A 23,407-nucleotide genomic window follows, 5' to 3' on the forward strand; every position below is an offset into this window, starting at 1 on the left:
CACGCGCCCACACGCGCCGGGAGCGGAGAGCGAACGCAACGCCATCAATGGCGAGCCGGCGAAGCGATGCGGCTCGGGGCCTCAGAGAGCTCGGCGCCCACCTCGGAAGAAGGGACTCTCCGGCAGTCGACGAACCGCTTTTCTGTCGTCAAACGGATCAAGCTTTTTGTGAGACTTGGATCGGTCACAAAAAGCGGGATTCGCTTTTCGCATAGGAATTGGGCCCCGCCGCTGGAATCCGTCTAACGGTCGAGATCGGACACTAAGCGAAACCATTCCAAAGTCGTGAGTAAATCCCGCGAGGCGAGGCGAGCTCCTGACCGTGAGGAGCCGAGCGGTCGATGCGCCCCGCGAGCCGGTACACCGAGGCTTCGACGTCTCTTTTCATTCCGCTCGTCAAATTCGATGGGTCGCCCTTTGATCCGAAAACCGTCGATTGACTTCGCCGAGGGAGAATTGTCCCTCCTTCGGAGATTTCGTATTTTTGCCGGTTTTCCCGAAGCACCGCGACCGATCGGCGGATTTCGTAACCAAGATGGCCGCCCGCCGGCTTGCTAAGCTCGCCTCCTAACTGCTCGTTGCGGTTTTACGTTTCCTTTTCTCTGTTTTTTTCTAAGTAGATTTCGATGGTCTCGCGCGGCACTTCTCGGGTTAACGGTCGTCCAGTGTTTACGTTACGTTTCAAATGACTGTCTTAGAACGAGAGGTTTAATCGCTAAGGGATTAATTACGCGTCTCGAGTGTACGTGAGTTGTGTTTCTTGTTCTACGACGAATATTAGAGATCTTGTTACGTTGCCTCGTGGCACCCTCGGTGCATTTAAGTCTCCTGAAAATATGCTTTGCAGAGTGCTTCGTTTCCCGGCTAGATTAAAACAAATTACATAAACTAAAAGACACATTTTGGCACACACGAGTGAAAACGCCGCAGGGTGAATCAGTAAATGCAGCTGAAATTCCAAGCTTAGAATTACAAAAGATACAAAGATGATGGTACGGAAGAAATAGTGTCGAGTAAAATCCCAGAAATAAATGTTTACCTTTGAAAGTATAGTACTTTCAAATACGACCTCTCGAATATCCCTTCATGTATTGCTATTGAATTTCAGGCCAAAATGGAAGAGATGCGCCATCCCCAACAGGTCGGACCGAATATGATGAGTGTCGTTGGAGGAGTGCCTAACCATTCGAATAGCAGTCATCGCCGAAGCAGAGGCCGAGTCACGATGCATGCCATAATGTCCGAGACGCTTCCCCTGGACGAGGCCGCTCGATTGGAGATGAAAGCCTTACCGAGTAAAACTCCTGTCTCTGTGCTCCAGGAATTACTGTCGCGCCGTGGTACAGCCCCAAAATACGATCTAGTTCAGATCGAGGGTGCGATCCATGAACCTACCTTTCGCTACCGCGTCACCGTTGCCGACGTTGTTGGTACTTTAACTCAAATCTGTTATATTTATTATTAATTGCCATAAACATTCCTAGATTTGATCGATATAAAATATTGATTCAAAGTTCTGCATTAAAGAATTAATATTATTGATGTATAAATTGAGCACCGTTACGTGAGTGTGTGGTGTAAATATAAAAGATCCATGTAATGGAAGTAGATCCAACTGTTGCAGCGATGGGGACCGGAAGGTCCAAAAAGGAAGCAAAGCATGCCGCTGCTAAAGCTGCACTGGACAAACTAATTGGCGTAAACATTGAGACTGCAGAGACTCCGCTTCCCAACAGTCTACCCGAGTAAGAATAAATAACAATTGCTTTTTCCATGTTGCCTCAATGAGTTAGCACGGTGCTATTTTGGACAGTTCGCAGAATTTGCAAGACATGCAAGGCTACCCAGAGGACATGTCGATGAGGGAGATGAGCAATCCGATCGGATGTCTGCAAGAGATGTGCATGTCACGTCACTGGCCACCACCAAAGTATGTGATGCAGGGAGAAGAAGGCCGACCACATGAGAAAGAGTTTACTATAGTGTGTTCCATTCTGAAGTACCAAGAAGTGGGCCAGGGAAAGAGCAAAAAGCTCGCCAAGAGGCAGGCTGCCTCGAAGATGTGGCAGGCTCTGCGTGACACGACTAATCAAGCACCTGGGGTGGACGAAGACGAGGTAAGTACACCTTAAATAGTCAAAGGATGTGCATAACCTTTCGCATCTGACTCTTCCATGGTTAGAACACTTAGACCCCATTATTTTCTTGATACACCTTGGACCAGAGAAAACACCTAAAAGGCAACGTGTAATCCTTCCTTTGTAATCCCATTTCTAACCTTTATGTTTCCTATGGTTCTGCAATCGTAATTTTGCGCCTTTATTAATCCGTTTGCATTGTATACATGTATTCCCATTCGCTTGTTATTAAAGCGTGTGCGTTTACTAACCTTGTTGTGTGTGAGTGTACAGTGAAGTGGAAGTGATTTTGGCCCGTTGCCACATTACCAAAGAACGAGCTATCTTTCCGGTCTTCGGATCTATAACGGACGATTTTTTATTTGCTTTACACAGTTGTTTGTCTCTCTGTATACCAATGTCAATTGCGCTCAGGATCATTTCCACTTCATTTGAAATTATTTGTCAATTTTAGGTAGAAGAAATACCTCCGATAACCCTGGCACTGTAATTCGATTGCTCTTCTCTAATTGTTCTTTTCATTTATTCACATAAATTGTCCGTTATAGATTATACAAAGAAATGCAAACGTGAGCGCCCGTTACGCAGACCTGAAAGATAGCAAAATCTCAACGTTGACAACACCTCACAGCCACAAAGTCTCGCTATTTCACAAGAACCTCAAATCTTCTTCCGGTGTTAAGCTATTCCAACTGCAGGTCTGTATTTGATTTGACCTAGTAATAATAAATAACTTAATTGCGCTATCGAAAAAACGGCTTTAAAGGTGGTGCTTGCCATTCGATACTCATCGGTTTATAGGATAGTTAAAAAACGAAAATCATAATTCCGTGCTCCTAATCCTTTGATTTCGAAATCAAAGGAAAACTTCGCTATCGATTAACGGTGTCCGATTGCCCATGTTGCAGAATACTTGCTTGAACGACGGCGACGTGAACCTGGTTCAATTCCTACAAGAGATCGCTTCGGAGCAACAGTTCGAGGTGACATACGTTGACATAGAAGAAAAGTCTATCAGTGGTAAGAATCCTTTCTTTTTATTTTTAATGTCTAATTAAATGCCCCACGATACATCAATCAGTCGCTTTTGATAGTACTTATAAAAGTGTAAAAAAAAAATTCATGAAGATCGTTATTGAACGTCCTTCTCCGTGAGTACCATGTCAAGATCGACGTCCTTTTCGGTCGTGGGTATCTCTTCCTTTACTTGTTCGTTAAAAGCTAAAGCAATTAAATGGGGCTTTTTTTCCTGCGAGGAGATACACTCGTGTAGGAATTTGTCATAGTAGCCCATACCATGTCCCAGTCGTTTACCTGCGGGCAAAATCAAACGATGAGAAATTACGATCAACCTCTTCCATGGAGAAACTTGCCATTAATTGTAAATGCCATCCCTGGTAGGACGATGAGATCCAATCCTCCTATTTATGGGGGGAAAAAAAAGAAAAAAAAAATTAGAAAGCTATCGATACGTTCCAGATCTCACGTTATCGTGGCTGAAAGTATTGCCGGAGTTCATCCAAGACGTACCACCTTGCAGGGCGTTTTCTCTGTCATCCCGAAAGTGGGGTTGCTTTATGTTCCATTTAGTCAACGGCAGGCTCTCGAAGTCCTCCATCGAGTGCAATTTAACCATCTCCATGACCTTGCCTCTGTATCTGGGAACAAAAGCCTCTTTACCGGCGTCGAATATCTTCCTCAAGAGCGGCAACGTATCGGGCTCATCTTCCGTGCTCAAGTACAGGGAGATCCTCCGACTCTGCTGGTACTGCGGTAGAGAGATCAACTGGAAAGAAGTCCCTCGTTTAGGAGAAGCGATCGAACTCGAAAGCGAGAGATTCACCTTTTCCACGATCCTCGTCGATTGGCGTTTTCGCTCGTCTTTGGCGATGCCCGCGAGAACCTTCTTCATCTCGTTGCGAAGGGCAGCCTTGCCGGTCTCGATTGCGGTCATCGTGGCGTCCCGACCTGGAAGAGAGATGTCGAGCGTTAAATTCGGGTTTTCGTGTTGCAGGCAAGTGCCAGTGCCTGGTGCAGCTGTCGACCCTGCCGGTGGCGGTGTGCTACGGCTGCGGCGTGACCAGCAAAGACGCCCAAGCCAGCGCCGCTCAGAACGCCCTGGAGTATCTTAAGATTATGACCAAAAAGTGAGCCAGCGCTCCGCTCCTGCCAGCCGTCACCGTCACCATCAAGCCGGACCAGAAATCTCATCTCAAGGGCGAGAACAACAGCGCGGAGAACGAGTCGGCGAGCCAGGGCTCGGAGAAGGCCCGAGTCGCGCAGTCGAGGCTCGAGCCAGCGGTAAGCTCCAAGGTTAGGTCCTTGAGAACGCAAATCCGCGCGACAGGCTCCAGCCCCGGGACCAAGGAGGTCGGCGCGCTGTCCGGCATCTCGGTGGACGCCGGCACGCCGATCGAGCCCGCTCGAATCCCCTCCTTGGCCAGGAAGGTCAACCACGTGGACGGGGAGACTCGGGTTAGTCCTCGGAGCTGCGTCCACGACAACGGCCACGGCCAGCTTCGGGGCGCCGAGACCTTCGACGAGCAGACCAACAAGGCCAGGGACTACCGGGCGAAGAGGCTCTCGAGTGAGCTCAGCGCCAAGATCAAGGGCTACCAGCAGCAGCAGCTGCACCAGTCGGAGGTCGCGAAGGAGGCGTCGAACCACCAGGACTCGAGGAACCGAGCCATTTCGGGGGTGCCGAACAACCTGGCGCCCAGGCTCGGCGGCCAGAGCGCTCAGGAGGCCGGTCAGCTATCCAGGGAGGGGCCCGGCGATGCGGGACCCTACGCGTCTTCCAGGAAAATCTTGGAGAGCGCGAAGGTCGCCCCGGCGAGCTTCCCTCCGCTTCGAGCTCCTCAGAGCGTTCAGGGTGGCGGCCGGTATCCCTTCGCGCTCGAGCAGAGGACCAAGCACGAGGCCACCGGGGTGGGCGGCGCGCTCGCCCCGAGGACCGGCCCGAAGGACCTGGAGCAGAGTCGTCAGCAGCCTTTCCACGGGTACGGAGGCTCACCGGTGGTGCCGGGAGTCGCCGGTGTCGCCCAGTACACCAGGCCCGAGTCCTTCGCCAGCGTCCTCTTCCCCGAGGCCAGCCAGTTCGCCCACGGGACCTCGGCCTCCTTCGGCACGGCCCAGGTCGGTCAGCTCGGCCAGTTCCAGGGCTACGACCCCGGCAGCTACGCCGCGGTCAATCCGGTACTCCAGCAGTTCCCCGCCGAAGGGTCCATTCCCTATCCGCAGTACGAGAACCCGCCCCAGTTCGTCCAGGCCAATCACTATCCCGGCCCCGACATGGGCAGCGGACAGTATCAGTACCAGGCACCCGGGGTGGGCCAGATCCAAGACTCGCCGCTCTTCATCCAGAGCTTGCAGAGCCCCATCGCCGTGGCCGACCAATACGCCACGCCCAGCTACGCCAGGGCCGTCAGGGCGGAACTCGTGCCCAGGCTCAGGAGGCCTCCCAGGTTCAACAAGTGAAGCGGTAAGCCTCCCTAGACCCCTGCTCCGAGAGACGGCCGCTTCCGGTCGGCGCACCGCCCCTCGACCAGGGACTGGATTTTTATACGCCCGACCCGTTCCCTCTGGCTCCTTCTTCGAACCACTCCGAGAGAAGCGACCGTCTCGTACCCGCGGCCCGCGGCTCGAGAGAGGAGCACGTCCGACCTGGTCTCGTAGCCGCCGGCCGCCTCGGCGAATTCGCGGCTCGATATCCTTCGTACCTTTGTATAGCGTCGTCGCGTTACCTTGAGGTATGCCGCGGACCGGCCTCGAGGTCGAGCCGCCTGGGACGACCCGAAGCGAGGCGTCCTCTTTTCATAGTAGTTAATCTCGAAGAAACTCGGAAGAAATGATGACATTGAAATTTCGAGGAGCCTGGGGATTTTTAAGAATATTTTCGCCAGAGCTGCGACGTGGACACGTCTCGCGGTAGGTCGTCCCGGCGCCGCGCGCGATCGGTCGATCACTGGTGGTCGTATGCGAGGCTTCGGTGGAAATTATTTCAATTTCTGATCCATTTTGAAATAAATTTTAGCCGAGCTTACGCCGCGGAGCGAGCGGGACCCCGCGGCTGATACGAGCGGCAGTGGTCGGCGATCGACTCGAGGAGGTTTCCGCCGACGAGGGCTTTGTCGGCTTGCGTCGTCACCGTGCTCTCCCGATATTACGCCGTCATCCCCCGTAGTCGTCGGTTAAGGCGGCACGAGGGCCAGGGCGAGCCTGGAAGAGCGACAACTCGCGGTCCAAGTTGTTCGGGAAGTGGGAACGAGCAGCGACAGTTGGGGGAGAAACGAGGGAAACGAAGGTCAGGGCGAAGAGTCCAATAAAGGAACCTGGACTGAAAGTTCAGGGAGCAGTGCCCGGGCTCTCGTATCGCCTTAAAGGGAAAAGAAAGAAAAAGAAAGAAAGAAAAAAAAGAAAAATAAGAAATAACGCGATTTACGTAAAACGTGACGTGGCAGGGCTGAGAGAGAGGAGAGAGGAGAAGAGAATAGCGACCAATGGGAAGCCGGCGCGGAAATTCGCGCCCTTTATCGACGCTCGAGGGAGCCCGAGACCGGGTCTTCGGCACTCCTCTGCATCCCGAAAAAGAGAGAGAACTCTCCTTGGAGTCGGAGATGCCGAAGAGGGCCTCCCCTCTCGTCCTCCTTCGAGCGCGCCAATTATAACTTGTACATAAGTTGCGACGATTTGCTGGCGAGAAAAGTCGTGTGAACATTTTTTGCTAGAAAATGGATACGAGAAAATTCCAAAAAAAAAAAGGAGCAAGCTAGAGAGTGAAAGAGATAAGGGAAAAGAAAAGAGAAGAGGACGGCGTGAGAAGACGTCGAGAGGCAGACATTTTAATACGACGAGCCAGGGTTTCTTGCGGCTCGGCTATTAAGCGATTATGTTCCTCATCCTTGAGCCACATCGGAGAGCATGCTACGTACGAAGTACGTCACCGTATCCGTACCGTATATCGTACCGCGTCGAGAGAGGTGAAAAATAGGAAAGAAGAAAAGCGAGAAAAAAAATGGGGGGGTGCAGAAACGCGCGTCGTATGGGCTGCGCCAATTCGGCGGGAAGAAAAAAAATGACCGTCTACCTAATCGTTTAAGGGTGTATCACTATAAGTTATTTCTAACGAGCGATAATCTACAAGCTATACTTTGCATAGAATTAGTGGAGGTTTTCCAATAATTGCATAATACTTAGTTTAAACCTGCTATGTTTCCGATGTGCCCTGTGAAAGGAACGCGGTGTGCCGATGCATCAGCGTGTTACTCGCGGGAGGAATTGTGGGGGAAACGTTGAAACGATTTTGGAAACGGCGCGAAGAAGAGGAGGAAAAGGTATCGCACCTCTTCTCGAGGGGATTCGAAAGCATCGGGAACACGATGTTGCACGTTCACCGGCTATTAAGAGTGCACAATTGTAAACGTAGCGCGATTCGGGCGGTCCGCATTTATGTAAACGGCGCGCGGCCGCCATAGTAACGTAAACTTACGACACGGTGTATGTTTTTTCCTTTAGTACGGTAGCTCATATAATCTCTCATAAGCATCACATATTCTAACCGGTAAGGTTTAATCGTTAAGGATTCCTCATTAAGTACACACCACGTATTAATCCACTTGTACTCGTGTGTATTGAATTTCGAATTTTGCCTGTACACGTCGACGATTACCGAAATGAGACTTTGTGCTAAATGAAAGAAGGGACATCGCGCGGACGCGCGGGGCCCGGGTCGTTTCCTCTTCGGCATCCTCGGGAGGTCCCGATGCAGGAAATTGTGCGAATTATTCCTGGATCGTCCAAGCTCCTCTGTGATTTACACGGCAGTGGACGACTTCACAGTAACTCCTTTTATTTTATTTATTTTTGTTTCCTTTCCGTTTTCGCGCGAAGAGTACGTTTTAAAAGTGCACCGCGTAATCCAAAATTTTGTACGTAGCTTGCTCGGTCGTTGACCAGAACTTTGTTGGATTTTAGATCGCTTACGATTCGCGAACAATTTGGGGAAAATCTTAAATCGCGGTTGTTTTCTAAATAGCGAAAAATCCTCGAGGAAACCACGGTCTCCCAGGGAATGCGTCAAACGACTCGAGGCCCCGCGTCACGAAACTAACCACGGCAAACGTTTTACATAAACACTGTACAATATACAAATACGTACATCTCTTTGGAAAATAAGCATTATTTACATGCAAAGTATAGAGTGTGCAACGGATAAGCATTAAAGCGAGCGACACGCCGAGCGGTACGAAGTTTTCCGACGAGACCATTTCAGGCGTTTCCCAGTGGCGGAACGATCGATTCCGATTCGTCGGCTGCCTGTGGCTGTCCTAGTACTTAAGTTGCCAGGATGTGCGAGAAGAGCCTCCGTTGTTTTCCTGTCATCGTATTTCTAAAAAATCACTCACACCAGACAAACCCTTAATTTTTTTTTTTTTTTTCGATATACGTAGTACCAGAGGGATCGCGTTTCTTTCGATATATTCTACGTAAAGCAAAGAGATCGTTATAATAACATTGGAAAAGGTTCGGAAATTAAGAATAAACGGCCGAGTCCGACAGATCCGCCTGCCCTAGCAACGGCGTCATGGCGGCGCCTTGGCAACGGTTGCTAGGGACGCCGCACGGGACGCCACGTGGATGGTCGAGAGAACTTTGCGTCGGTCGATGCATTCAAATTAAATTTTTTTCATCGCATAAATTTAATTCCACGAAGCCGGGGAACGGACCGAGGCTCTTATCGGAGAACACCCTGTAAATTATTACTCTTCGTCCGGGGCGGACTTAGCCTTGCCCCTGGGCGCCTCGGACGACGGTCGATTTTTGTCTCGAGCGCGATTCCAGAAAAATCGCACGGTTCGACCGAATACCGGCATTTCGCGACGTGTGATAATCACGTAATCGATTTATCAGCCGTCGCTCGATTCCGCACGCAACTTTTTTTCGGTATCGTGAAAAAATTTATTTAATTCAAACGATCACCGAACGGAACCACGGAAAAGACGGAAAACATAACGTCGCCCGTGCGAGCGAAACGCCGGCAAACCGTCGGGCCGTCGAAATTGATTCCTCCTTTTATCCCTTCGTTCCAATTTTCCGTTGTTTCGGAGCGACTCACTTTTTCGGAAAAGTACGCCCGCCGGAAAAAGTGAGGGCGACGATGATGCCTCGCCGCGGAGAAATAGAGATAGATTTAAAGAGAAACAGAGAGAGGGGATGACGAGGGGAGGAAAAAGAGATAGAGAAAGAGAAAAATAGACTTTCGAGATCGTCCCGTACGCGTTCGTACGCCTCGCGAGAAACACGTTTTTTAAACACTGTTATTCGAGATTTTGTAGTTGGCGTTGTACGCTGGCGGTCGCGAACGCCTTCTCGGCGAATACGGCACGGGATGATGGACGAAGGGAAGGCGTTCCCGACCGACAGGGGACGAGGACGCGGCCTCGTAACCTCGCGAGACCCGGTCGCGGCCGATCGGAGGACCCTCCGGGGGAATCCACGAATAACTCGCTAAAGAGTCGAGCCTTATTTTTACAAGACCCCCGAAACTTTCTAAGCATTATTTATTAATCTTCGGCGAGCAAGTAGCGACTCCTCGACACGGTTTCACCCACCCGTTAATTTCTTCGCTTTCCGTTTCCACTCCGAACTCTTTCGATGACCGTCTCGAGGGGACTCGCAGTCCCGGCGTTATCACGACTAAATAAAAAATGTAATTTTGCAAAAGAGTCGACCGAGGCGATTCGTAGGGGGTTTTCAAACGTCTCTGCGAAGCATTTGATGCATCTGTCACCCGTTGAGTGGGTCCAGAGGTGGCGCTGGGCAATTTTATTACGATTCTCTCCGTTTTGGCACTCAACGCGTTAAATGAAAGTCAAATGGAAGCTATGCTTCCCACCTTGTTCCATGCAAAGAGGAAAGAACTATGCTCGTCGAACGAGAATCAGAATCTGTCAGCTTTTTGTTTCTTATTTTCTTTTCAGTCTTCGTACACAGAGAACGAAAAAGACGTCTCGATCCTTCATCTCGTTGTTTCTCAGTTTGCCCGCCTCTCCACGCGTTATTTTACGTTTTACCTTTATTTTATTTTTCTTCTTCCCTTTACCTCAATTTGTAAGCAAAGCGATTTGTAAACGTAGAGGCGGAAATTAGTCGAGAATCAATCGAGGGTAAAAGAGCACACGCAGAGAAACACGGACATGGCATACAAATAACGACTCTGATTTCAGTATAGTCGACCCTTTCTATAAACGTCGGAGATAGATATCTATAATCGGTCAAGGTTGTTCTATGTATGATTGTGCGTGTAACACTGTTAATAAATTACTGATGCTTATGACCCCGCTCGTACCCTCGTTGCCTGCTTTCTCGTCATCGTTGACAAATTTAATTAAATGTGAATTAGTCGAATCATCTATCGGCTCGGTCTCTGGGTTCCCCATTTACTACAGAGCCCTTAAATTATTAAACTACCGATACACAGCATAAAACAAAGAAGACGTTTAAGGAAAGTGTTTCTTATTACGAAACCCTCTCGAGAGGTCGGTCACGAGGTTATCGCGAGGTGAAATTAGGTAAGGTCGAATTGCATCATAAAAAATTATAATTGCGCGAGCAAAAAAGGATTTCTCAGGTACGCGTATGACGATGACGGTAACCGGTAAATGACAGCTGCCGGTTTTCTGATGGCTTACTAACCTTAACAGCGCGTCGCTTTGAGGAGGTTATCCCGACATTGAATGAGGACCGAGAAGGTCGGGCGGATGTCGGATCCCGGGGCTGGCCCAGCTTTTATCGCAAAAAAGTAACGAATAAATAAGCCATAAGTTGCAAGATCCGACTTTTCGCAAGCGAAGCCTAGCCTTAACTAGGATTCCATAAGGAGGATAAGGTTAGGACATCGCTGATCATCACGAAGATGAGGGATTTAAGCGCCAGTGTACCGTTATTAAAAAAATATTACTAGACCGGAAGTACTAGTGATCTCGTTCTTTCATATAGCGAATACGTAATTCAGCGCATAAACCCACGTGAGATGAAAGTGCGAGAAGTGAGCGCTCTCGTGAAAACTACGTTCTTTCACATAGCGAATACGTAATTCGGGGAATAAACCCACGTGAGATGAAAGTGCGAGAAGTGAGCGCTCTCGTCAAAAATACGTAATAACCACCCTGACCCTGCTCGAGCACACCCGTCGCGAGACTATCTTAGGTTATATTACCGATGGCGTCGCCAGATGGAACTCTCGTCGCGGTTCCACGAGCCGACCCAGTCCACCTCTCGAGGTCACTCCGACGTCTATCTCAAGCGTGCTAGTCGGTGCTCGACGCCGTGACAACTGTAGGCCGCCATATTCCCGTGTCTTTCGGAACTATTGTGTGTCGTGTCAGTTGCGAGCAGTTGCGAGGCCCAAGTGATACGGTTTTCCTCGCAGATGCGCGTCAAATAGACCGAGTCCCACCATGGAGGAGACCAAGATCATCTACCACATCGACGACGAGGAGACGCCCTACCTCGTCAAGCTCAACATCTCCCCGGAGAGAGTGACCCTCGCCGACTTCAAGAACGTCCTCAATCGGCCCAACTACAAGTACTTCTTCAAATCTATGGACGATGACTTCGGGTGAGTCCGCGACCAGCATCGTCCATCTTCTTTTCCTCCGAGCCGCTTTTCCGTACCTGGGCCTCGGCCCCGGCCCCTTCGCCCGCCCCTCGTATCCGCGAGCCGCGACCCTTTCTCTCTCTTTTCTCCCTCTTTTCTGCCTCTTTCAGGTTTAAAGGACCGACCACCGATCGAGTCACGGCCGCCGCAAAACAGAGCTCCCTCTCCGAAGTCCCTTCGACAGCCAAGACCGGAGATTCTTTTTTAAATGCCCGGCAGCTTCCTTGCTCGAACTCATCATGTTTCGTTACGTGTCCGATGACGATTCCTGTCTTGTGCTATTAATGCGTTGTCAGAGTTTTATGTACCGCTTCGATGAGTACGCGCCGTTTCTTCTTTTTGACAGAATCTGCAATCGATTGGACGTATATTGTACTCTAGTTAATTAGGTGAATCCATTTCTAATAGTTTTGGAGCAATATTAAAGATAAAATTGCTTTATGTATAGCCATTTATAAACCGGATTGATTTATTGGTTTTCCATTGCGTATCATTTAGGAACCGGTTGAGCAAAATATATTCATTATGTAGATTCCAAAAAAATCAGTGAGACAAATTCATTCGGTTTAATATATTCTCCTGGTTAGTTTACTTACGATATAATACTTTCAGGCAGCAGGGGAACAAAGGGTTGCCAAGACATTGATATTAGGTTTTGTTTGTTGGCTTCGTTTGCATTCCTGTGTCCCATGGGATGAATTTAAAATTTATTTAAAGCTTCACATTATAATGCATTTGTTTTCTTAATTTGTTAAATTACGTACATGTATTCAATGATGCGTTTATTTTTTTGGTAACAGAGTCGTCAAAGAAGAAATCGTCGACGACGACGCCCATCTTCCATGTTTCAATGGTCGAGTGGTTTCCTGGGTAAGTTAACGTTAACTTAACTATATCGTACATCTCCGAATTAACTTCTTCCCTGCCATGTACAATAAAGTGTTAATTCACTTTAATTCCTGGGCAGGCTCGATGAAACGGTCTTAAAGTCAGCATTGTCTTTATCGAGAAAATAAGCATAAAAGATGTTTCTGTTTTATTACACAGTTGGTCTCGGCGGAAGGTAGCAACGTGTCGGATGGTGCTTCACAGTGTACAGACTCGGTGGCTCACAGCGAAGCAAAGCACGATCGCATAGATCACGTAACCCCGGGTCATACGACTCGTGGTCTTCCACCGCCCTCGCACGACGACACCCTAACGGAAACCGAAAGTATCATAAGTAGTCGACAAAGTCATCATTTGCACAAAACCTCTAGGCACCATGCGGACAAATACGAGAGATATAACAAATATAATGGTCAGTTTCGTACAGAAATTTCACGATGCAGTAAAGCCTTATAGATTTGTCCCCGAGTTAACGCTAAATGTGTCATTATATTCCTCCGTGTTCAATACTTGGTCAACATTTTAGGACTTCGCATCAATGGCCACTCGAAGCATCGCTCCGGTCATGGCTACGAAACTGCCTCAATTTTGAGCTCCGACTTGGAGACAACTACGTTTCTAGAGTCCGACGACGATGCGAGTAGCCGAATCACATCCACTACGGGAAGACACACTAACATGAGTAGCACGGTTGACAGAGCCACCATGGGTACGTTATTGCTATCGATTCGAGGCGGTCCGACCGTGGACCGTCATTTTTATCGATACCATATCCACTAATATGTACGGGAAAATTCATAACTGATGAAAATCCGGGACGTGGTCCGATATAATTGCATAGATGACGGGGTAACTCTAACACCCTCTGTTCTCTTCCCATCCAAGAATGAATTCCCAGAGTGTCGGGGAGAATTACAGACGCCCCGTAATCGGAGTTGTACATGTAGAATACCGTGACGTGTCCAACCATTTTGTCAAAGTTTACATCTAACCTTGCTCATACAAGATCGTCGGAGACCCCAACGGAGGCGCCGCCACAGACTGCCACCGATGTCGCGGACCTCTTCGTTCAGCAGTATTACGGACAGCACGATGTCTCTTAACATTATTACCGTCTCCTTGAACATGGACACCGTCAATTTCCTCGGCATCAGCATCGTCGGGCAGAGCAATAAAGGAGGAGACGGAGGGATATACGTTGGCTCGATAATGAAAGGGTACGTGGCACCGGATCCAGCCTCACCCGGAGAGGAGAGACTCGCTCCTCCGATAAATTTGTCTGCAATCGATGGCCTTATTTCCAGGGGAGCGGTCGCCCTGGACGGTCGAATAGAGCCCGGCGACATGATCCTCCAGGTGAACGACATCAACTTCGAGAACATGTCGAACGACGAGGCCGTCCGGGTGCTGCGCGAGGTCGTCCAGAAACCGGGGTCAGTATAGAAACGCGCCAGGGAGGGCGGCGATCGAGACGGCCGGAGATAAATCGCTTTCCGTGTCCAGGCCGATCAAGCTGGTGGTGGCCAAGTGCTGGGACCCGAACCCGAAGGGCTACTTCACGATCCCGCGGACCGAGCCGGTGCGCCCGATCGACCCGGGGGCCTGGGTGGCGCACACCGCCGCGATCCGAGGTGAGGGCTTCCCTCCCCGCCCCCCGAGCGCCACGACCCTGACCTCGACGTCCAGCAGCCTGGCCAGTACGCTTCCGGACACAGAGCGTGAGTGGTCTTGACTCTTGAGGGGGGATCGTCTCGACGAGTCGCTGATCGCCTTCGTCGACAGGTCCCCTGGAGGAGCTGCACCTGACGATCAACACGGACATGCCGACGATAGTGCGCGCGATGGCGAGGCCCGATTCTGGCTTGGAGATCCGCGACCGGATGTGGCTCAAGATCACGATCCCGAATGCCTTCATCGGCGCGGACGTCGTCGACTGGCTCAACGCCCACGTGGAGGGCTTCATCGACAGGCGCGACGCCAGGAAGTACGCCTCGCTGATGCTCAAGGCCGGCTTCATCAGGCACACCGTCAACAAGATCACCTTCTCGGAGCAGTGCTACTACGTGTTCGGCGACCTCTGCTCGGCGATGAGCGGCATGAAGCTCGACTGCGACACGGTGGGCCCCCTGCCGCCGCCCAGCGCCTGGGACGTGCCCTACTCGGGGACGTACGGGCCGCACGCCGCCACCGGCTACAGTCCGATGCCCTTCAACTTCACCAACGAGCCCACGGTCTACGGGTACCACCGGGACGAGAGTGTACATAGCGGATCAGGTACCCGGGACTCCCTCGAGGCGCGCTCCCGTTCTCGTCTCGTCGCGGATCGCTAACCGCCGCGGCCGGCCCTTTTCCAGGTGGCAGTAGCGCGGGCAGCGAGAACATCTGCAAGGAGCCGATCCACGACTTGAAGTCCTGCTCGTCGGCCTCGGAGTCCGAGCTGCACGTGCCCTCGGTGCCGAGCATGCCCGGCAAGACCGGCGGGAACGGGAACGGGTCCAACGGGAAGAGGTCGAACGGCAGCCGGAGCCGCTCCAGCGGCTCCGAACACTCGGTCCAGACCGGCACCGGATCGGGGAACCAGCAGAACCAGCAAGATATATCCGGTAGTAGACAGTCGTTTCGCATCGCGATGGGCAACCCCTGCGAGTTTTTTGTCGATGTTATGTAGATGCCGGCCTTGTAAATAGTCGAGCTCGAGAGTGGAACCCGACTGGACGCCGACTCTCTTTTCCTCACGTTTCCTATATTTTCCTCTCGTCTCGCGGAAAGGGAAAATCGAGACTTTAGCGGGAGATGACGCGGGTAGAAGGTAAACGAGGGGACGGGGGCTGCCGGGGTTTTTGTATCGGGAAATTTCTCGCGGGCCAACGTTAGGTCTACGGATCGCATCATCGCATCTTTGTACCTAGATCCTCGGTCGTCGTTGAGGTCACTTCCGCAGTGCTTGGTACTCTTGCATGAACCGTACAAGTGTAACGTAGAAGCTTGATTTTAAGTACAGGCTGAGAATTTTGAGATCGCGGGAAGTCTGCTCCCTCCCGAAAGGAGACTCGAAGGAGGGCTAGCTAGGTTTCCCCTTTGGACGCCGCTGCGTCCATCGTTTCCGACAGCCTCTGTCAGAGTACTTAATTGCGGTAAATGCATGCACCGCCGTAGAGAATCCCTGTACGCACCTGAACCCTAGCGAGCACTCCACCCTTCGTGGTTTTTATACATCGGACGTCGTTATCGGAAGGGTTACCACTCCAGAGCTTGCTATGCGCGTTGTATCGTAGGACCTAATTAAGGCACGTTAATGTTAATCCGTTGGAAAACGCGGCGTAGGGAACGAGCACGCTCACCTCGTGCGGATGGATTAGAAGCATGCGAGTGTGATAACACAGCGTATCGGTTAGTCGTCCCCGGTCGGTCCACGCCAAGTCCCTTCACTGCATGAACGCTCACGATTCTCCTCCCTCCCCGGTAGAATAAAACTATCACAATTAATTCGTTGTCATTGGTTGCATTTTAGGGTTATCTACGACAATGGGGCAGCTATTTCTTTAAAAAAAAACTCTCAACGGAATATTATTTCGAAGTATTATACAGTCTATCGGTCGCATACCATCGCAAGAAAGAGATATACTTTTATTTATTTAATTTAGAGATACTGTGCGGCATACGAGACATAAGTTAAATCGATGCTTCATATACGAATTCACGTAATGGCGGTGCAGCCTTTATACAAAATATTTAATTGTAACATTTCTACAATTTAGAATGGTCGCCGTATGTAAGTTGTAATACGACGTATTTACTGGTTCTTTGCAATTACGTTAGATACGATATGCGTTAAATCATATGTACATAATAATAACAAACGTATTGCGCTCATACTGGGATGTGCCATCTTTGTGTATTTCGACAAACGTCAAATGCAGATAATTTCAATACTGAGTCCTACCTCGATGTTTCTTCCCGACAATTTTTTTTCTGGTGCGAGCCACTTTTGAAGGGTCTTGCGAAGGGCCTTTTGCGATAACGAATATTTTTAAGAATTCCGATTCCGGAAACCGGTCGATAAAAATCTAGCGGCCTGCGGTTATCTAGAAAAATGTCTCGCCGTATGCCAATAGAACTTCCTGTCTGGGTATGCGACCGCGGCTGCGAAGTTCACTGGCTCGTCACGCGATGTCCCTCGAGGTCGGCTCCAGGGGAATGCGCCAATCGAGTCGCGGCATCGCGTCGGGCGGGTCGCGTGTTCTCGACCCAGTGGAGCATCTATGAAAACTCTTGCGCATGGCGGGAGGGGCCTATCCGGCCAATCCGAGCGCGCCTCGCCCTTCCGTGCCGGTGACGCGTCGCGTCGCAGTGTACCGTCCTTAACGGGAAGTTTTTGCTGCTTTTTTTCCCTCATAGTCGTTTTTGCCGGTCGCTGCCGGTCGCGGACTCGCCAGGAAGGTGGGTCGTCCTTGAGCCCTGGTTTTCGCGGTTCGTCGACGGATTCCAACTGGTTTCGACGCGGAGTGCTCGCGCTCGACCGGCCTCTTCGGCGCCCCTCGAGGTAGACCGAACACCCGCCCACACCTCGTATTCGCGGAAGACTCGCGGAAGAATGAGCCCTCCCCGGGTACCCGGTCCCTCGGTAGACGCCGGCGGTCGCCGGGAGGCTCCTCTTTCGTGAGAGTTCCAACCCGGAATTGCGCGACGTCGACGAGAAGGGTGACGGCTCGACCCCACCGACGCGCCCCTTCCTCCCGAACCATGCAGTTCCTCGAGAAGTTCTCGGCCTCCTTCTGGTCGCCCGACGTCTGGCTGCCGCCCAACACGACCTGGGACGATATCGTGCCCACCGCCGAGAACCGCTTCGCCGATTACCGCGACCTTGCGTATCCCATTCCGATGGCCTTCGTCCTCCTGGCCCTCAGATACGCCCTGGAAAGGTATTCCTTAATCTCTCCTTATGTAACGTCCTGCCGATAATCTCTGACATTTATTCACGAGAACGGCCTCGTTATCTCCACTTATGATTATCGATTTACGTCCCAGGTATTGTTTTGCACCTTTTGGCCTGTCGCTCGGCATCAAGAACACGAGACCAAAGAAAGCTCTGCCAAACCCTATACTGGAGAAAGCTTATGCGGCTAAGAAGTTTAAACACAAGCAGGTGACTAGCCTCGTTTGCTCGATTAGGAATGTATCCTTACGAGTTTAATCGGTTTTGGCACGGAACTGATAACCTTTGCGGATTAACAGGTCTTGGCATTAACCAAACAGTTGGATTGGACGGAGCGGCAAGTGGAACGGTGGTTCAGGCTGCGGAAGTCTCAGGACAAACCTTCTACGCTTACTAAATTCTGCGAAAACAAGTCAGTTCTCCAAAAAATTGTAGACCGTTTTCAGTTGTTGCATTTGCTTTTATCCAGGAGATATTCCTTCGCGTAGCTTGCCAAATTATTTCATTCACGGATCTGTTTTTAACGAAGGCGCTGTGTTAATTAATTTTCAGTTGGAGATGTGTATATTATACGTACTCGTTTTTCTATGGTCTTATAGTCCTGTGGGACAAGCCATGGCTCTGGGATATTAAGGAATGTTTTTACAATTATCCTTACCACCCTGTGACCAATGGCGTTTGGTGGTACTACATGATATCGATGGCCTTTTACTGGTCGTTAAGTTTCTCCCAGTTCTTCGATGTCCGTCGTAAAGATTTCTGGCAAATGTTCATACATCACATTGCGACCATTGCGCTCATGTGTTTTTCCTGGGTTGGAAATTTAACCAAGATTGGATCGTTAGTATTACTGATACACGACTGTGCGGATATATTTTTAGAAGTAAGCCCGAGTCCTCTATCAAATATTTTCTGTAAATCGTTGCTGTGGTATTAACAAGCTCTTAAATCGGAGAGTGTCAACATTTTAATGGAGTACTATTTTACAGGCTGCAAAAATGGCTAAATATGCAAATTACCAAAAATTGTGTGACTTTATTTTCGTTATTTTTACGATTCTGTGGATTGTCACGCGAATGGGCATTTATCCGTTCTGGATAATTTACAGGTATATATTTCTATATTACTCCCTCCGAATTTTATGTTTTACAAATCGTCCCATCGCAAAGATTCTAATTAACGACCAACCCTTTTGTGATTACAGTACAACCATTGAAGCTCCTAAAATAGTATCAATGTTTCCAGCATATTATATTTTCAACTCGCTGTTGGTTTTACTGTTGGTGCTGCATGCTGCTTGGACCTGGTTAATTCTGAAGATTGCGTACAATGCATTTTATGCTGGACAGGTTTGTATCGAATGGTCTACAATCTCTGCATTCAGAGATTTGGTTCGGCGATGCGTTAAAACCGTTCAGCTCGTACTTACATTGAAATTAATGCAACCACGTATATTGTTCAGATGGAAGGTGACATACGCAGTAATAGCAGCGAAGATGTGTCGGATGCATCGGTGGATTGGACTTCTAATAGAAATTCTGTAAATAATGTTAGTAAATTGTCGCATCAACAGGAACAAGAGTTCCAATGAAATGGATCGATGCCCATATCGACGTAACGGTACGTCGAGAACGTTCAACCGAGAGGATGTTATCGTTTAAGATGGAATCTTAGTCAGTACGCTATTAAGTGTGAAACCATGGAACAAACAAGGTCAAGGTGATGTAAAAGGCCAGATGTGATCCTCTAGAAGATCTCGGTTACCGATACATTTTCAAATCAGGTTATATTCCTCAACTTCTCTCCGCTTGAGCTTTCCATACCTCTTCTACGCGGTAACATCTTGGCTTTCGCATCATCCAACCGACGAGCCTGTATATCATTGGATAGACCGAGGCCAAGCTTTTCCGTGAATAATTTCAAACTTGAATATAAGTTTTCTTACGAAGGAATTTTGTTAACAAATACTTTTGATACGAGAACTAGCGATCGCAATTGAATTTGTACTCGGAATAATAGACTTCGCCGTTCCAATTAAGGCATGTCATCGAAGTCCGATTATTTTTTCGTCGATGCAGCTTTTATGTAACCTTAGTTGCGATTAGAAAGTACACCTCTATGTCAAGATATAGTATACCTAATTTATGCGCGCCTGCACTGCCTTCAAAGCGGCATCAACAGTAATTATACCATTCATCTCGTATAGAATAATAAGCGGTTTTACATCCAAGTACAACGAAGGACATTGCGGATTTGTTAATCTCGGAAAGCGTTCGAATAACTTGGAAAGACAGTGAGATACTCCTTTGTCGTATATTATTTTTCAAATATTCTAATTATGTAATATACATATCTTAAATTAATGAAAAAGCACTGAAATCGTTTAATGCTGTATTTACATCGTTTCCGCGATTTGTTGACCGCTGCATTATCGTGATTACCCTTTAGCTACCCCGTATGTATGTATAATAAATTCGGATTATTAATTAATCGAGAGCTTCGCAAAAACATTTCGTATCTATCGGATCTGCACATGGATACGAGCCAGGCGCCATATTGGAGTCCTGTATCTCGAATGCCATTGGCGAGCTCTCTCAGAATCGACCAATCGCATTCGTCGTTCAACCTACCAAAAGCGTTTGGGAAGAACACTTCGATCAGTCGACCTTGATCCATTCTAACAGTTTCGTCGCTTCGTGGCCGATGCACGCTTCGCGTCCGGAGAAGCGGGTGGAAGCGGGCTTCGAGTTGGTTTCGAGGACTAACGTTGTTTGACGTGCCAATCTACGATGAGCACGAAGGAGAATTCCGTGGTGAATACCAGCAAAAACCCGCCGTCCGCGAACGCCAAGCCGTACGGTAAAATAGTTTTGACACTGCAAAACTGTCTCCTGCCGGAGGAAAAATTCAGCTCGACGCCCTCCAGCTTGGACGGTCTAGACGCGGAGACCGAGACCGACCTGAGAATCCTAGGATGCGAACTCATACAGACGGCCGGGATTTTACTGAAATTGCCTCAGGTAAATGTCCACTCACCGCATATTCTCCGTAGTCCCGTTACTCGAAACTCAGTCTCAGATTTTAACTGCGAAGCGTTCCTAACCTAACCTAACCTCTCGTTCAAGGTGGACTCCTCGCGGTGGTTCCGAACCAGGGAAGCTGCACGTAGGAAAAGGTTCACCGCGTTGCGCCTAAGTAACCACGTTAATGCGCAAGATTTCTAGATTATGTCGAATACACGCGCAAGGGACTTAGCCTTACGAGTGTCGGCAGGTGAAACTTAACGCCGAGGCTAAATGCCGAAGGGTCGATTCTTGAATTGGTGCGATACATATTGCATGCGACGTTTGGTGACTCTTGCATAGGTTTAAGAAACTGGTATTCTCGAGTGGTTTTCACCATGGTCTCAAGTTTCTTACTCTAGGGGAGCCCAAACACGCTGCTGGATACCTATGCTCTCGTTCGAGGAAGGCAGCTCGGTTCGGACACGTTATTAACCTAAAGACATGACTTGGATGGAGAGTTTGATACGGCCTGAAAAGCTTAGTCGATTAAGCTGTTTCTTGGCAAACAGGAGACCCTTCTTTGAGTCCACGTCCAGACCGAGGCTGAGAATTTTTTCTCCAAAGTTCTTCCTATGATACATGTTTTCCTCGCTTCAGACCTTTGTACATTTGAACGGTCCTTTTAAAACGTGTTCACTGAATAGTTTTTTATACTTATATGCATATACACACAAATTCCAAGTTATACATATAGCCCTTGCTAAAATGATTATCGTGTGCTTTATTTTAATTAAGCAGAAACAATAATCAAAATTTCACATGACTAAATCCTCTTTTTTTTTAAGAGGTCATGAGTTTTTATAACAGTTGTGCCTTGCTGTTGAATATGAAAAAGGGACATCGATTACAGTACTTTGTGCAATGACGAAATAGTACCTTCCAGAATATTTTTCCATTCATCCCTTACTGGATGAATTTTATATCTGCTCTCCATTTTCTTTTATTAAGGTGATGTGAAGACTCGAGTTATCTACTAAATGATTTTCAAACAGGCGCAGGGTGCAAGCCATAGAATTGTGATAAAATAGGCTTAGAAGATGAATATTCTGTAGGGCGAGTAATAATTTAACCAAGATTATATGCAATATTACGATAACGTCAATTTTTCCCTTGTTTTCACATCATCTGAATAAATACATAAAATTATTTGGTATATACAGTGGTCGTGTTACATTGTTTTTTGCAGGTTGCAATGGCGACCGGGCAGGTGATATTTCAGAGGTTCTATTATAGTAAATCATTGGTTAGGCATAATATGGAAACCACTGCAATGGGCTGTGTATGCTTAGCAAGTAAAATTGAGGAGGCTCCTAGGCGGATAAGGGATATCATTAACGTTTTCAACCACATAAAGCAAGTTTCAAGTCAAAAGTAAGTGCACTTGGTATTACTACCTGATATTTTCCAGCCGAAATCATCGAGATCTATTTCAACCGTGTCATTTTCTCTTACAGGCCTATACAACCGGTGGTGCTCGACCAGAATTACGTCGCCTTGAAGAATCAAGTGATCAAGTCTGAAAGGAGAGTCCTGAAAGAATTGGGCTTTTGCGTCCATGTGAAGCACCCTCACAAAATTATAGTGATGTACCTGCAAGTGTTAGGGTACGAGAAGAATCGAGCCTTAATGCAACAGTGTTGGAACTATATGAACGATTCTTTGCGCTCCGATGTATTTTTGCGACATCAGCCAGAAACCGTGGCCTGTGCCTGTGTTTATTTAGGAGCTCGTCAGCTGCAACTTCCGTTGCCTACGAATCCAAGTTGGTTTTCCTTGTTCAAAGTTACCGAGGCAGCCATCAGAGATGTCTGTCGTCGCATATTGAGGCTCTACTTTCGACCTCGCGTTAAACCCGAACAGCTCGAGAAGAGAGTCGAAGAATTGCGACGACAATACGAGGAGGCCAGGTCAAAGGCTAGAAGCGGGGACCCCGATTGCCATACTCCGAGTCCTCCTCTGCCGAAGCATCACAACGCTTGGGGTGGATTTATCAGCCGAAGCGGTACTCACGCGGTACCTGAACGGGCAAAGACTCCAAGGTACTTGCCTTTTCACTCCCAAAGGATGCGTGACCTCGTAACGCGAATTTAAAAATTAATAAAATATCTATCCAAAGTATGTATACGATGTGTGCATTATTGAAATTTCAGGCGATCAAAATCAATGAGCGCTTCGCCGACCAGAGTAGAGGGATCGAAACACGCCAAGAGGAAAAAACACGCCAGCAGGAGTAGATCGAGAAGTCACAGCCACGGAAGGTCTCGAAAGCCAAAGAAGTCCCTGCGGAGGCGATCGAGCAGTCACAAGTCATCGCGCACTCGCTATAGATCGCACAGTCGGTCCAGGGACAGGGATTCGGAAAAACTGAACAAACATCGAAGTAAACACAGAAGACACTGAAATTGGAACGCGACGGAAGATTAATTTTCCATAGATAATAATATCGTTCACCGTGACCTCTTTATTTATAAAGTGACATGCTCAAGTTTCTTTTGGATTCCGATATATATACGTGTATATATATATATATATCTATACATAAAACAGTCAAACAATTTTTATCACAATCGCGTCTAAGGAGTATTTCGTGGAGTCTCGCTGAAAAGGAAACATATTTTACAAATTAGCCGGTTAACCATTGGATTGGGAGAGAAAGAAGATGGCGCACCATCGATTCCTTTTGCACCTTGGAAACGGTCACGAATAGGTACGTACATAGAGG

General features: G+C 48.6%; 5 protein-coding genes across 16 annotated transcripts; 4 read left to right on the forward strand and 1 right to left on the reverse strand.

The window, feature by feature from the left end:
• The first annotated feature begins 96 nt into the window (after positions 1-96).
• Positions 97-4,319, forward strand: LOC105700929 (interferon-inducible double-stranded RNA-dependent protein kinase activator A homolog). 7 transcript variants are annotated; one of them, XM_012427229.1, is made up of 9 exons: positions 97-285; positions 621-742; positions 848-1,013; positions 1,109-1,430; positions 1,610-1,745; positions 1,814-2,117; positions 2,687-2,836; positions 3,047-3,158; positions 4,153-4,319. In XM_012427229.1, the coding sequence occupies exons 4-9, from the start codon at positions 1,115-1,117 to the stop codon at positions 4,287-4,289; spliced, it is 1,155 nt and encodes a 384-aa protein (XP_012282652.1). In that variant the 5' UTR covers positions 97-285; positions 621-742; positions 848-1,013; positions 1,109-1,114; the 3' UTR covers positions 4,290-4,319. The 7 variants fall into 7 exon arrangements, with proteins under 7 accessions (XP_012282652.1, XP_012282649.1, XP_012282653.1 ...); XM_012427226.1 differs by having other exon boundaries at positions 848-992; XM_012427230.1 differs by having other exon boundaries at positions 848-992; positions 1,625-1,745.
• Positions 3,155-11,019, reverse strand: LOC105700930 (5-formyltetrahydrofolate cyclo-ligase). 3 transcript variants are annotated; one of them, XM_023434289.1, is made up of 5 exons: positions 10,833-11,019; positions 3,982-4,106; positions 3,672-3,924; positions 3,512-3,559; positions 3,155-3,452 (listed from the first exon to the last, which is right to left on the reverse strand). In XM_023434289.1, the coding sequence occupies exons 2-5, from the start codon at positions 4,090-4,092 to the stop codon at positions 3,271-3,273; spliced, it is 594 nt and encodes a 197-aa protein (XP_023290057.1). In that variant the 5' UTR covers positions 4,093-4,106; positions 10,833-11,019; the 3' UTR covers positions 3,155-3,270. The 3 variants fall into 3 exon arrangements, with proteins under 3 accessions (XP_023290057.1, XP_012282656.1, XP_012282658.1); XM_012427233.1 differs by having other exon boundaries at positions 3,669-3,924; XM_012427235.1 differs by lacking the exon at positions 3,512-3,559 and having other exon boundaries at positions 3,669-3,924.
• Positions 11,020-11,438: 419 nt separating this feature from the next.
• On the forward strand, positions 11,439-16,626 carry LOC105701046 (segment polarity protein dishevelled homolog DVL-3). 2 transcript variants are annotated; one of them, XM_012427459.1, is made up of 10 exons: positions 11,439-11,757; positions 12,597-12,666; positions 12,844-13,096; positions 13,211-13,393; positions 13,691-13,901; positions 13,989-14,117; positions 14,188-14,402; positions 14,467-14,958; positions 15,039-15,287; positions 16,196-16,626. In XM_012427459.1, exons 1-10 carry the CDS (start codon positions 11,597-11,599, stop codon positions 16,228-16,230), a joined length of 1,998 nt encoding a protein of 665 aa, XP_012282882.1. In that variant the 5' UTR covers positions 11,439-11,596; the 3' UTR covers positions 16,231-16,626. The 2 variants fall into 2 exon arrangements, with proteins under 2 accessions (XP_012282882.1, XP_012282881.1); XM_012427458.1 differs by having other exon boundaries at positions 15,039-16,626.
• A 381-nt stretch (positions 16,627-17,007) lies between these two features.
• LOC105701064 (ceramide synthase 6) lies at positions 17,008-20,110 on the forward strand. Its single transcript, XM_012427485.1, has 7 exons — positions 17,008-17,606; positions 17,713-17,830; positions 17,920-18,032; positions 18,173-18,503; positions 18,610-18,728; positions 18,825-18,969; positions 19,083-20,110. Exons 1-7 carry the CDS (start codon positions 17,428-17,430, stop codon positions 19,209-19,211), a joined length of 1,134 nt encoding a protein of 377 aa, XP_012282908.1. The 5' UTR covers positions 17,008-17,427; the 3' UTR covers positions 19,212-20,110.
• A 214-nt stretch (positions 20,111-20,324) lies between these two features.
• Positions 20,325-23,252, forward strand: LOC105700976 (cyclin-L1). 3 transcript variants are annotated; one of them, XM_012427342.1, is made up of 5 exons: positions 20,519-20,640; positions 20,746-20,815; positions 21,872-22,056; positions 22,140-22,724; positions 22,836-23,252. In XM_012427342.1, the coding sequence occupies exons 3-5, from the start codon at positions 21,878-21,880 to the stop codon at positions 23,083-23,085; spliced, it is 1,014 nt and encodes a 337-aa protein (XP_012282765.1). In that variant the 5' UTR covers positions 20,519-20,640; positions 20,746-20,815; positions 21,872-21,877; the 3' UTR covers positions 23,086-23,252. The 3 variants fall into 3 exon arrangements, with proteins under 3 accessions (XP_012282764.1, XP_012282765.1, XP_012282766.1); XM_012427341.1 differs by lacking the exon at positions 20,746-20,815 and having other exon boundaries at positions 20,325-20,640; XM_012427343.1 differs by lacking the exons at positions 20,519-20,640; positions 20,746-20,815 and adding an exon at positions 20,823-20,893.
• The last annotated feature ends 155 nt before the right edge of the window (positions 23,253-23,407 follow it).

Source organism: Orussus abietinus, unplaced genomic scaffold, assembly GCF_000612105.2.
Source record: "Orussus abietinus isolate OABI.00-Male unplaced genomic scaffold, Oabi_2.0 scaffold9, whole genome shotgun sequence".
Classification (NCBI taxonomy): Eukaryota; Metazoa; Arthropoda; class Insecta; order Hymenoptera; family Orussidae; genus Orussus; species Orussus abietinus.

Excerpts from the sequence above, each read along its gene's own strand:
- LOC105701064 (XM_012427485.1), top strand. The coding sequence starts at position 17,428 with ATGCAGTTCCTCGAGAAGTTCTCGGCCTCCTTCTGGTCGCCCGACGTC. Across the intron at positions 18,033-18,172 it reads ACTAAATTCTGCGAAAACAA|TTGGAGATGTGTATATTATA; the intron begins GTCAGTTCTCCA and ends ATTAATTTTCAG. Across the intron at positions 18,729-18,824 it reads CCGTTCTGGATAATTTACAG|TACAACCATTGAAGCTCCTA; the intron begins GTATATATTTCT and ends TTGTGATTACAG.
- LOC105700930 (XM_012427233.1), bottom strand. The coding sequence starts at position 4,092 with ATGACCGCAATCGAGACCGGCAAGGCTGCCCTTCGCAACGAGATGAAG. Across the intron at positions 3,560-3,668 it reads AGAAAACGCCCTGCAAGGTG|GAGGATTGGATCTCATCGTC; the intron begins GTACGTCTTGGA and ends CCCCATAAATAG. Across the intron at positions 3,453-3,511 it reads GATGGCATTTACAATTAATG|GTAAACGACTGGGACATGGT; the intron begins GCAAGTTTCTCC and ends TTTTGCCCGCAG.
- LOC105700929 (XM_012427226.1), top strand. Across the intron at positions 1,431-1,609 it reads CACCGTTGCCGACGTTGTTG|ATCCAACTGTTGCAGCGATG; the intron begins GTACTTTAACTC and ends TAATGGAAGTAG. Across the intron at positions 3,159-4,152 it reads AGAAGAAAAGTCTATCAGTG|GCAAGTGCCAGTGCCTGGTG; the intron begins GTAAGAATCCTT and ends TTCGTGTTGCAG.
- LOC105700976 (XM_012427341.1), top strand. The coding sequence starts at position 20,410 with ATGAGCACGAAGGAGAATTCCGTGGTGAATACCAGCAAAAACCCGCCG. Across the intron at positions 22,057-22,139 it reads AAGCAAGTTTCAAGTCAAAA|GCCTATACAACCGGTGGTGC; the intron begins GTAAGTGCACTT and ends TTTCTCTTACAG. Across the intron at positions 22,725-22,835 it reads GAACGGGCAAAGACTCCAAG|GCGATCAAAATCAATGAGCG; the intron begins GTACTTGCCTTT and ends TTGAAATTTCAG.
- LOC105701046 (XM_012427458.1), top strand. The coding sequence starts at position 11,597 with ATGGAGGAGACCAAGATCATCTACCACATCGACGACGAGGAGACGCCC. Across the intron at positions 12,667-12,843 it reads ATGGTCGAGTGGTTTCCTGG|TTGGTCTCGGCGGAAGGTAG; the intron begins GTAAGTTAACGT and ends TTTATTACACAG. Across the intron at positions 13,394-13,690 it reads GGTTGACAGAGCCACCATGG|ATCGTCGGAGACCCCAACGG; the intron begins GTACGTTATTGC and ends TGCTCATACAAG.